General features: G+C 39.7%; 1 protein-coding gene across 1 annotated transcript in view; it reads right to left on the minus strand.

Annotated features, from left to right (window-relative positions):
- The window catches only part of DIP-alpha (Dpr-interacting protein alpha), a 361,511-nt gene that overhangs the window by 141,063 nt on the left and 207,008 nt on the right, over positions 1 to 13,440 (minus strand). Inside the window, exon 3 of the mRNA XM_065225809.1 lies at positions 6,355 to 6,540. Within this exon, the coding sequence (XP_065081881.1) occupies positions 6,355 to 6,540 (186 nt within the window). The remainder of the gene's footprint in view (positions 1 to 6,354; positions 6,541 to 13,440) is intronic.

Here is a 13,440-nt window from a genome sequence, read left to right on the forward strand (position 1 = left end):
GAGCATCGAATGGAAGGAAAAATGCGGGCAGAACGGATGTTCTATTAGTAATCAGGATTTATAAGCGTGTCGTGAAAGCGTTTATGCGGAATCCCAATGCTTCGGTCAGATAGCCAAGGACCGGGAGACACTGCATACGTACAAAGTGAAGAAGGCTCCAAATCGTGATGAACGGCAAAATACGGTGTGAAAGTCTGATTCTGAGAGTTACGTCAAGGTGGACTCCCGGCAGCTTCCGGGGCTACTGTTCTTCACCACCCAGCACAAGTTTGATGTTCCGGAGGAATTAAGGAAGCAGAAACTTTCAAAGTTTGCCAAGGAATGCATTATTTGGCAAGCGATCTGCTCATGTGGCAAACAGAGTGTGCCGTTTGTGACCACCGGGACTGCAAACGGGGAGATCTACCTCAAGGAGTGTCCACAGAACAGTCTGCCTCCTCTGTTGAAGCAACAAAAAGGCCATACGATCTTCTGGCCAGATCTAGCTACCTGCCCCTATTCAAATGTTGTCCTGGAGTGGTACGAAGTAAAAAAGGTCACTTTCGTACCTAAGGACATGAAACACCCCCCCCCCCCCACCACCACCACCACAACGCACCGGAACTAAGGCTCATCGAAAATACTGGGCTATTAAGAAGCAGGCACTACGGAAGCATCCCAAGGAGATCAAATCTGAGGAAGACATGAAGAAAAAGTGGGTTTCCGTACAGAAGAAGCTTGCTTGCTGTCAAAACAGCCTACTGATCATTATTGTATGAAATTGGTTCCAAAAGTAAATAAACCGTGTACACTCTCCCCCCGATGAACGCGAACTCGGTCTACATGAATTCTATTTACGTTGGTCTCGAATGATTCCGTTTACGCGAGAGAATCGCGTAAATGGAGTACACGTAGCATATGGGATTTGACCTAATAGGAACCAACATGGAATATCTCGCGATTCTGGACATATAGAAGGTTACTGTCTTGAGCAAAGTTGTTCAGTAGATCAAGATCTAATTTTTCTCAATAAGCGGCGCTATTGTGCATGTATTGTTGATTTTCTTTTTTATGTCATATCTTGAAATTCTTGCCATCTAGGAAGTTGCTGTCTTCGGCAAAGTTGTTCAGTAGCTATTGATGGTTTTCTCACTACGCGGCGCTAGGTGCTTGAATTTGTGATTTCCTAGTTTGTGTTATATCTTGAAATCCTTGCCACCTTTACCGTCATACATCCAGATTATTTTGGATGTAGATAGCTGGTGCATGTTTGTTTACAAACAAATGATGTTTGAAATAAATGCTCGGTTAAAACAATGCCCTTTATAGGAGGACCGGCCCAAGACAGACGCTGGTGTTGGAAGCAAAAATATTGTAAACATCACTTAAAAAAGGCAAGTGATTACGTCACGTTAGCATAACATTTCATACGTTCAACAGTTTTTGAGAGGTTTTAGACCCCCTCGTCGTCCTCCGTGGATAATCATCCATATACATTCAAACGTTTTTTGTATGAACCGTGAACATTTGCCAATCTTCTATCCCCCTTAAGTTGTCCACTTGGTATATAGACAGCCCCTACTGCAAACAGTGAACGTGACGGTTGAAAAATCAAACCCCCCCCCCATCCGTCACGTTTTTTCTATACTTAATACATTCTTTACAACTCAGATTCCAAACCCTCCTCCCCCCTTAGAGCGTGACGTACTTAATGGATGGCCCCTTATAAGGATCTTATGGGATTGATACACAGAACCTTAAGAGCAACTTCAAACGAATCAGCGAGTTAAAAGTGAAAAAAAATTCTGCGCTGTTCAAAGGTTCTACACGGGCTCTCAATGCTCATACAGAGAAAAAATGGCTTTAAATTTAAATTTCTTCTTTTTACATAATTCTGGGTAATCTTGAGTTTTGCATCCCACTCTCACTTGTTGTTGTTGTCAAAAATGGAACGAGAGATTCGATTTTCTCATGAATATCGTTCAATAAGCTACTAGTGAGTATTGAGATTGCTGACGTTTATCGCACGCACACTACGTCACGTATACTTATACGCAAAATGTTTTCATCAAAAAAAAAAAACCTTCATAGCGGAAAACTAATCACTGACACAATCACAATTTAGCAATCTCTATTTGAGATATTCTCAAATTTGAGTCAATTGAATTTAATTTTGGGTAGAAAATACTCAAGTAATTATTTTTGCCGTAGTCAAATGTAAACTACTATAAGCGGTTTACTGAAAATTAGATTATTGAACGGTACATGAGAGATGAGTGAAAAGAACTTAATTTTGGGTAATTTTTCGGTGCCGTGCCAGCTACCGCTAGGTTCACTAGTGCTAGCCAAAGAGTAAGTACTAGAGCCACTTTCTAGATTGAAGTTTCACTTCTTTTCTTTGCTTGAAATAGTTTCTGTGATAATGCGTTGGATATCTTTGTCACTCTTGCAACACAAGCTTTCAAAATTGATAGTGAAACATGTCATATGACATGGTTCTTACAATAAAAAAGTCTTCGCCAAAGAAACTTCAATAACCATATAAGAAACGGTTTGTTGAAAATTCTGCCACTCTGTGACGGGACTGTATAAGCGGAATTTACTATGTGACTATCTCAAGAACAAAACATTCAATAAAAATACGCACGGTGTTTCTGGTAGAAAAAAAAATATATAAAAAATAGTTCGCAGAAACACCCAAAAACAAAAGCTTAGGTCCTCTCTTTTGATATGACTCCAGCCATAAAATATTTAATCAGGGGTCTCTTCCCAAACCTTGTCGGGTCTCAAGGGCATAGAGAGTCAACATTTAGGTGTAATTTTACACTCCATAAGGTCTTGATTCACTGAACGACTTAGCCGAAGGAAGCAACAAGGCTTTCAAGATATCACAAAAACAAGGGCATCATTAATTCATCACACTATCCACATCTTGATCCACTGAAATACTTTGCAGAAGACAGTAACCTTCTATATGTCCAGCATCGCGAGTCCCTATTAGGTCAAATCCTATATGCTACGTGTACTCCATTTACGCGAATTCGATTTACGCGATACGTATTACTCGCGCTCTTCGGGGAGCGTGTATACACCTATTATTACAAGTTCAAGATGGCGGCATCCGGTTACAGAAAAACTTGGATATTCTGTGAAATACTCCACAATATGGGTATTTTTGGAATCGTGCACTGAACCAATATGACATATTCCTGTTTTGTGGAAGTCTAATAAATTTGCGCTATAAGAAAATCCAATGAAAACGATATGATTGAAAATGTGACAGGTAAATTCTACATGAATATCTGATACATTTACAATGCTGATAAGTTGATAAATAAAAATTAATTAAATTATAAGAATTAATAAATATCAGGCAGTGGGAGGTGGTGTGCTTTTTTTTATTATAGCTTATTTGGGATTCGATCCAGGACTATTGAGGTGTGATGCTGTTCGCTTGGTTTCACTGGACCACGACTGGCTTCGAGATAGAGCTCGTTCAATTAGCATGAAGTAAGAACAGCTTTCCCGACATGGAATGTAGTGCAACGTTATGCTCGTTTTGTAAGAGTGAAGACAAATAGCACTGACAAATTTATGTTTCGTTACGGTAGTGTCGTTTGTTCAAATCTTTCCTAATGCACATGTGTGCAATAAAACAACGACTAAATTATATGAGTTGATGGAACTGGCTCATGAAGTTCCAGTACTAGTGCTGGAATCTGAATAAGCCGTGTGGAAGGCTTTTAATTAGAATCTTAGCATAGTATATATTGCAGAAGAATCATTGTTATTTTCAATCTCAATACATTATTGTCAGGAACCTCTTATCTTATGGGACAATAATAAATAAAGTTAATTTCAATAATTTAGGCAGAACATTCATATAATATGTAAAACCATGCCAAAACAAATGTTTGCCGTTGGGTTTCCTAAAAGGTAAATCTATATGATTATCAAATGATTGGGATTGATCTGTTTACAATCTTCAAACGTCAACAATCAAAGGAGGCTATTCCAATAATATTTACATGTTTTCCTAAAGTGCAAATTTTAATGACTGTCCAATAGTTTCTACATGTATGTTTACACGCGACATATCAACAAACGTCAAAAATAGTTAAAAGCAACTTCAATAAAATATACATCATCATAAGACATATCATATCTTTTAGTGAGCAATATTCATCATCAATATTCAACAGGTTTATTTTTCAGGATTTTATTATTATTATGCTAACTTATATGGATTGCCATTAGTTTCTAGATGTCTATTCCCGAGTTGGACGACTCTATCTACAATACAGGAAATATTGTGTTTTGCTGTGGCTAGCTGCGCGTAAGCTGAGTAGATAGAAAGAAGATTTATCACGATTTTGAAGATTTCCTGCAAAAAGATGATGCACGATGCAAGTAGATGCGAGAAATAAAAGAAGATTTTTCAAAGATTTATTGGCTAGTGTGAGATTTTTTGAGCATCTAGAATTGAGATTTAGATGTGTCGCCCCCCTCGTCTATTCCCACCCATGACATAGTAACAACACCGACAAACCTACATGACACTTAATTCTGATTTATGCCCGAAAATCGTAAACAGCTGATTTAAATGTGCAGTGATCCGAACTGTCAAAACCATAGGATTTTTTTTATCTAGATAAAAATAATTTGTCCAGAATAGATCAGACACTAACCAATGCAAAACTTTTACATACGGGCTCATGGCTTAGCTAAAAATTTCCCGCGAACACGGAGCCAGATGTCAGTAGTGTGCTTTGGTCAGAAATTTTATTGTTTTTGCTATGGTCATTCATGTCGGTTTGTCGGTGGTAACAGTTTTTCACCATAATATATATCAGACAATATTCATATACATCTTACCCATCGCTAACTACGTTCAAAGCAAAGGAATATCATGTACTAAGTATGTGAAATTACGATAGAAATCATTCCATACCGCAGTCATAGTTTTTAAGTGATAATCCAATGGAATATATCGATCATCACATAGAATGAATAAATCTTCTGACATTGTTATGTTATAAGATGGATCCAATAAACCGTACATGTCGGTTTGTGTCAGTGTGGTGACGTGTAGAGACGAGGGGGACGACACATCTAGATCATCAACTTTTCTCTTGAAATCGTAATCGACCGAATAAGAAAATAGTCGCCGAAATAAGAAAAAAGAGCGACAAATAAGAAAAAAGTTTCACGCATCCAGTGACGTTTGCTTATCGGATTTCTCCATAGGAGTAAAGAGTTTCAGAAGCTTTGTAGACGCAAATTGATGTACCGTTTCAACCCGTTTTGCCTAAGGGACTTTTCAAAGGAGTGAAAAGGTAAAGAAACTATGCGCTATATTTCTTGAAATTGTCATTTGATTATGGGATTTTCGTACAGCAACCAACAAGCCCGCTTATCGCCTTTTTTTGCAATATAAAGCTGAGACAATAGCTGATATAAAGTGTGGAAGCCCTATATTAACCTTATATTGCAAAAAGGGCGATTATCGGGCTATTAGCGGACTTGGTGGTTACTTGGGATGGTTTCACCAATACCAATATAAAGTCATCATATAAATTTCATAGACCATAATTAAAAACACGTCTCAAAATGACGCTTCTAAGGTTCAGCCCATAGTTTTAAAACGCAAATTGCGTTAAATCGAAGACAACAAATCATTTGTTGTCTTCGGTTAAATATTCTGAATGAACGGTGCAAGTGATAACTGTGATATCGATTTATTAGGGTAGCATGTTACAAAAAGGTAAGTTCTCTCAATTCATGAAATTTTCAGGTTTTTTGATGACCACCGCAGTGTAGACTTTCGTTACTGCAATAATACGGCAAGATCATGGCGCCTAGAAATCAAAAAAATTTGAAAATTTTACTCCACTTTTTCTTTAAAAAAGAGCAATAAATGTACTAAATGTGTCCCAAAAATAGCATTCTACAAGTCTAAATCATGGTCTACAGAAACCTCACAAAACCTTAATTGTTACTTGGGAATTTCACAGCAGATGTGATATTAGTTTTTCATTACTATTCTGTGTTATTGCTGAATAAATTAGTAATGTACTTGATAGGTCCAAGTGAGGGGCTAGGCTGACATTACATCCCGTAACCCTATTGCTTTGAGTTTTAGAACCACTGAATTGCAGAGGTTTTGTCACTAACACAATCCAAGGTTTTAAATTGACTACCGCACGATCACAGTAGGCAAAACGAATTAACCACAAGCAGGCGTGACAACATACCAACAGTGAGCGGTTCAACCTCACAAACCGGCAACGCACTCCTTCCATCCTTCCGCATGTGTCCCACTCGCCTCACAATCACATACATGCAACAACAAAAAATACACAATCCCAAACTCACCTGACTCTTCATCGGATCGGTGTTGAGCTGGCACATGTATCCGCCCCGGTCCTCTTCCATCACGGATTTGATGTGCAAATTCCAGGTATTTAGGTCCGCGTGCGACACCGTCACCCGAGAATTGTGGGTGATGACTTGCTCGTGGATTGCCTGTATCGCCTTGGTGTTCGCCTTCACCCAGCCGATCTGCAGCACCGGCATCCGTTTGTGGTTGTGGTTATTTTTTTTCGTTTCGTCCGGTGCAGGATATTTCAATAACATTATGCGAATGTCAGTTGGATCCGGAGGATTGTCGGTTTGGAATCGTTTGAATGTAGTTTTTATGGGGTTGTTATTACGGAGGGGGATTGGGGATCAACCAAAGTCGGAAGATTGGGATTGTTATCATTTTTTTTGTTGGTATTCATAAGCAAAATAGAAAGGCAAAATATGAAGATAACACGAGTGGTAATGAGGTTTGTCCGTTTGTGGGCAAATGAATTTTAACAAGGGATGGTTTGGGATCGTTTCGCCGGGAGGTTTGTCGAATAGTGGGTGTGTGGTATTTTCGTAGAGCGGGTGTTTATGTTTGGATTCCGGAAAGGATGATGGGTTGAATAACCGCACAGTCCGGGCGAGGTTCGAAGCCAAGATGGTTGTTTTTGTAGTTGAAAGTAGCCCCACAGGGTGGTTTGCCGGTCGAAATGATGACAATGATGACGGTGAATAGTCCAGGGGCATGTTGTTTCGGGAAGAGAAGAAAATAAACACTTGATTAGCTTATAATTGTGGGAAGTTTTGCTTTAGGGCTTGTGGCATTCTAAAACAGATGTTCGTTCTACGATGTATCTCCGTAGAATTATGTAAAAGTGGTGTTGCTTAGATATTAAGTATGTACGGTCATTTGCCGACTGTCACACATCATACAGCTGTGGTAGACGGGTGCAGAACATTAGGCATAAATACGTTAGGCATAATGTACGATAAGCATGATGGATGATTGGCATAATTGGCTATGATGATAGGCATAATACATATTTATCGCTTTTAATATGTTTTTTTTTAATTCCTCCAGATAAACTTTATGGCAGTACCGCGTGTTATTTGATATTGCCACCAACGGACATTTTTCAGACGAATCATGAGCTGAAGATCGTCGTATATTATAATTGAGGGGGTTAGAAGGAAAGGGGTGTAAGTGACTTTGATCGATTCTTTTCATCGACTTTCTCTTTTGTTAATAATTCAGCTGCAAACACATTCCTTGATTCGTGTGCCATTCTGGATGCTAGATGAGAACCTCCTTTATCAAACTATGTGGCAGAAATGGCTTAAAATCTGTTTATAAAGCTGTGGCTAACAAAAGAGAAAGTCGATGAAGAGCATCAATCAAAGTCACTTACACCCCTTCCCTTCTAACCCCCTCAATTGAATCAAATTTATCCTGGTATTTTGGTACTGAGGCAGCTCTTCCTTCAACTACAGAAGTATTCAGAGATTCAAAAGCATTATTAATATCATCTTTGGATTGCAAAGACATGTTCGATATTACTTCCAATCAGTTCTATATTAATTAAAAGTAGAGCTGTTGGGATTCGACATTATTTATTGGAATATTTCAAAAGCTTCTGGATGGTGATCAGAACTACATAGCATGTGTGGAACATGATCATCAAAAATCGGCCTATTTCAGTGATTTTAAGTGGTATAGAAAGACGTCGATCTGTCAAATTGATTATAAATACCAGCTGTAAAATAAGAAAGGGAAAGGTAGTCAATTATATTAAAACAATAATAGAGTGGTTTAAAATTCTATGTCTTCTTAGCACTTCTGAACTTATGTCTTTGTTTATCGTTAACTATTTACGTCCTTTATTTATAACTATTTAGCTGTACTAAACAAATTCATCGCCTTGCTTAACACAGCAAAACAATATATTAATGTTTGCATTTAAAAAAAAGTACACATTTTTTGCCGATATTTTATGCACCACCTGCCACCAACTTTTAACCTAAAATGTCATTGTAAGCTACCTTTACTGTTTACAGGGCAATTTTGAAAGTGATACGTTTTGTTTTCTGTAGTTATGGCAGAAAAGTGGGAACCTACTGGTGAATACTTGTTTAATTCTGCTAATTCTAAATTTGTGCAGGTATGTTTTTAAAATTTTATTTTTATAAACTTAGAGAAGAAGAATGTTTGAACCATTTTTCCGTTCATACTTTTTTAAATTGTTTGGAACCAATTGCATCAACCTTTGATTTCATTTGGATTCGTAGGAGGAAAAATACGACCGCACAAATTAGGAGTTTACAGCACACATTTTGAAGACCAGAGCGAAGCAGCAAAATTTTGCAACAAGTGGTCCAGTTTAGGCAGAAAATATGCAGTGTTTTGAGGTGACCATCGTTTCATTCGCAAGAATTTCGCAAGCAGGACGATAAATCAAATCTAACGCTTCGATACCTGAAATACTCAATGATTCATCCCTCCAAAGTTTTTATTTATGGTCAACGTTAATATCCATCAAGGAGACGAACCAGCCCAGGGCTGAAAGTCTCCTTAATAATGATAAAAAAAAATAATATCCATCAACAGATTAGGGGCTGTTCATTAACTACGTGGACAGTTTTCTTGGAATTCTTGACCCCCCTGCCCCTGCGTATACAATTGTTAATTTGTAGAGGCCGTGGATAATTCTCAACCCCCTTCCCTAACTGTCTACGTAGTTTATGGACGCCCCCTTAGTTCGTGCTGAAATCATAACATTCATAAATAGACTTATTAAAAGCACAGCGAACAATATTACTGGTTACCCGTGTTATCAGTGTAACTGAGTATAAACCAATTGAATTACCACAATCCCCAATGTACCAAAAAGAAATGTCAAATAAATTTTATTAGTTGTTCTTTGTCCTCCTCGAAAACACGCGTTTTATTTTACTCTTGCTGAGAGGCATAACCACGTTTATTTTTCGGAATTGCGATGGATGACGACGCCAAGATTCTCCGGATTCGGCCGTTCGATGGAACCGGTTTTAACAACTGGTGTTTTCGGATGAAGGAGTATTTGCAGCAGCTGGAAGTGTTGCGGTGCGTCGAAGTGGCTGCATAAGAAGAGAATTTTTGGGTTATCCCAACTTCGGATTCGGCGGAGGTTAGGGCAGAGAAGGAGATTAAGCGTGCAGCTCGGATTCGGCAGGACAATAAGTGCCGGTCGGTGCTGATTCAAGCCGTGGCCAACTCGAGTACATAAAGGACAAGGCAAGTCGGAAGCTAATTCGTTACACTCTTTCCCTCGAATACCTCGTGAAGACCATCCCAAATTAGCTTCGGACTTGCCTTGTCCTTTATGTACTCGAGGTGGCTGTCGTGGGACGGGAAAGAGTATTTCGTGTCGTTTACGGACGACTATACTCAGGGGGAGGTAGCTCATTGATTCTTCCGGTTCGCCTCCTAGCATCGTGCTATAAGGTACCAGGCTATAACCAGGGTAGTTGATCGATAGCTCGATGACGTCATTTCGTTGGCGTCTGCAATGGGAAATTCTCATAGCAGGCGTTGACGATGGGACGTTTACGAGTTGTAGAATAGCAACTATCGTGGTAACTCACCGATTACCTGTCGATCTGCCAAATTTGGAAAGACGTCTGCATTGAATTGTCTCATATAATAATATTCCGCGCACTATATCACAAGAAATTGCGAGTAGCTGAGTGGAATGGAGATAAGTTAAGCATTGGGTACAGGACCAAGTCTCCCCTGGGTGGTGCAAGAAGATGAGCGCAATAGAATCATCAAGTTGCCATATGGCACGGAATGAGACTATTGCATGGCTGGGTAGTCAAAGTCTTCCATTCGTTAGTCATTTCAGGTGGATTAGAACAGGTTTAGGTTTAGGGTGGGCGTTGGCCAGATTTGGTTTCCTAAATAGGACCTAGATTATTTAATACACTAGTAACCTCAACTTCTGTCACAATGTTTCATTGTGACTAATCAACACTCAATGGGTAAAATATCAAATTTGCGGTAAATTTGAAAAAAAAGGTAACTTGGAGTGTAGAGCGCACTGCCCACTGGACGATTCTGAAACCTGACCAAGTGAGTGGGTTACGGGTTTATTTGATTGTACGTCATTTCCAAGTTATATATAGATACATTCATATCATTGGGGAGCGTAACCCATGTTATGGCTTCCATTTATTAAATAGTTCAGATAGGCTGGAAATGATAGGTTCATCGTGAGAAAATGTACCATATGGTGCCCGTTCACTGATCAAGATTAGATTCAAATCGTCAGGCCCTGCCCTGGAATAAGGGGATTGACGATGATTTGTCAAGTTTCATTTTGCATTTGCATATAATTGTAAGTTTAGGTTTGCTTTTGTAATTGTAAGATAGATAGTTTGCCTCAATTGAAACATTGAGTTGTATAAACTTGACGAATCATACCTCTAAAATAGTAGTAGTTACAGTGCCGCATTATCTAACAACCACTGCCTGCAACTAATGTTGGAGGGGTCGGCAGGGCTGATTACGGATCATAACTAACATAACTCTAACACTGAAATGATCCCGAAACTAACGCTCATTCATTGCACTTTGAGTCATAAAGTAGTTTTATTTATTTTCCTACTAATCTATCTACACACTTAGTTTTTTCTACTGAGCTCGGCTGTGCGGGTCTCGGCGGGGAGTGTTTCGCTGAGATCTCGGCGGGAGTGACATTTGATTGCCTAGTCTCGGATAATGCCTTTTCTAATAATCTGCCTACGTTTCTTTTATTTGTTATCTACTTCATCCCTTTTTTATTTGTCTGCTCTTCTTTCCTCTTCTCTTCTTTTGTTTTGTTTGTTTACATATAACTAATACTAATACCTCCTTGTTTTCTCTCTAATTTGTCTACTATGTCCCACCATCACGATGAGAGATGATCTACCGTACACGCTCATATACACTCCCAAAATAGTATGCCGCAAGTAAGTATATCACAGAGGCAACTAAAGATCCAGAAACAAAAACCGATAACGCTGAACGGCAGATTGGTTTACAGAGGTCGACCAGGGTGTGTGCTGATAAATTACAAAATTACAATTACATCATTATTTCATACATCAGCTTGAATTACGTTGATCGATATTACATTTTTTTGCTGTGCACTACACCACCGGAGCCAGCAAAGTTCAACAATCCATCGTTGCTTATGCCTTTGTTGTCGTTTGGAACTAGTTTTGCGAGGTAGGCGACGATTGTGCGTATTTCTCGCGTAACTTTTGAAAAGGGCCTAGCCTGAACAATACGTAAAGAGCAAATTGAAACATTGTACGTCGCGTGAAAGTGGAACTTAATGAAGGCCTAAGTACTTTTTCGTAGTTTTTAGTTTTCAGATTCGAAAGATCGTCGGTTACAGTGGCCAGCTTACTGAGCAGAAAAACGCGGTCCTCGGTCCTTACATATCAAAGAGATTTATGGTAAAATCGCTTGTGTATCGTGTATTTTGCGAAACTCGTCCACAGGCCCATCCACATTCAAGATTCGTCAATCGTTTTATTTGTTAATATGACTACATGGTAATAACAGCAACTCGGTGATCAAAAAGGTGCTCGTCTGCCTAGTGGCAAACGTTTTTGCTTACTGAGCAGAAGACCGTGGGTTTAGTCCCAAGCTCCTTCGCGTTATATGATCGTTAGGACATCAATTCAGCTTATCGTTTACCAAAACGAACCCTGCTGCAAACCCAACCCTCTTATCCAACATCCCAGTGATTCCTCGTGGAAGTGCAGAGGTGTTCTCGGCTTCCATCAAAGCGAGTGTCATGTCAACACAATCCTTCCCATTCCTTTCTTGACCAGTGTTCGGGCGCGGCCGGCGCTAGTATTGCCTAATTTAAGATCACCAGTTTTTACACATTGAGGATGATTGCTAGTCCCAAGCATCGTCTATTGGTTCTCTGTGTAATTACAGCTGATCTGGCGATATCGTCCAGAATAACGTCGACTGTTCGGATCTTCTCCTGCAAGTATCACTGAACGTTCCACAGCGTCAGCCGCGGTACTCAGCACTTATCGCAGTTCCCGCACATAGAACATGTTATGGTCATAACAACCCGCTCAGTTCTTGCCTCAGAGCTTTCAACAATGTTAGTGATTTGTTTGATTTTAATGTGTCCAAAAATTGTTTTAAAAATAGGATTAAAAACATAACATAAGTTAAACTAGTCTGTACGACACTGTCGAAGACGAAGAACAAATAAACAAATAAATAAACAAATAAATAACAAATAAATAACAGAGTAGCAACCGTGGGCGGTCAATCAAGCTCAAGCAAGCTCAAGCTCAAGCTCGTTTACGGACGACTATACTCATGTGTCGGTGGTGTATTTGATACAAACGAAGGACCAAGTGCTTGAGTGTCTAAAGGAATATGAGGCTATGGCTAGTGCTCATTTTGGTACGAAAATGTCTCGGCTCAGAAGTGACAACGGCGGGGAGTATACAAGCAAAGCGATGAAGGAGTTTTGTCGCCGGAAGGGTATTCGTATGGAGAAAACGGTGCCGTATACGCCGGAGCAAAACGGCGTGAGCGAGCGGCTTAACCGTACCATCGAGGAAAAAGCCAGGGCGATGCTGCAAGCAAGTGGCATGCCAAAGTTCTTGTGGGGCGAAGCTGTGTATTCCATTGTATACCTAATTAATCGAAGCCCTAGTGCTGCAGTTGCCGGAGATATGACACCGTATGAAGCCTGGAACGGTCATAAACCTGACGTTTCAAACTTGCGTGTGTTCGGAAGTGATTGCTACGTTCACATTCCGAAGCAGTTGCGGAAAAAGTTGGACGCTAAGAGTGAAAAGGTAAGCTTTGTCGGATATGCCCCGGACGGGTATAGGGTATGGAACGGTACCAAAGTTTTTGTAGCTCGTGACGTCATTTTTAATGAGAAAGAGTTGCAGCTTTGCACGGTGAAGCCTAATGTGAAGATTCGTAAGAACGATGAAGTGATTAATGAAGACTAGGTTGCCGATGAAAATGGTCCGGATCCGGATTCGGAAGGTGATTCCGGATCGCAAGAAAGTGGTTCAGAAACTGAAGAGAACTATCATACCGAT

Source organism: Ochlerotatus camptorhynchus, unplaced genomic scaffold (genome assembly GCF_037179485.1).
Source record: "Ochlerotatus camptorhynchus isolate MF236.1 unplaced genomic scaffold, CSIRO-AGI_Acam_v1.1 ptg000237l, whole genome shotgun sequence".
Lineage (NCBI taxonomy): Eukaryota > Metazoa > Arthropoda > Insecta > Diptera > Culicidae > Ochlerotatus > Ochlerotatus camptorhynchus.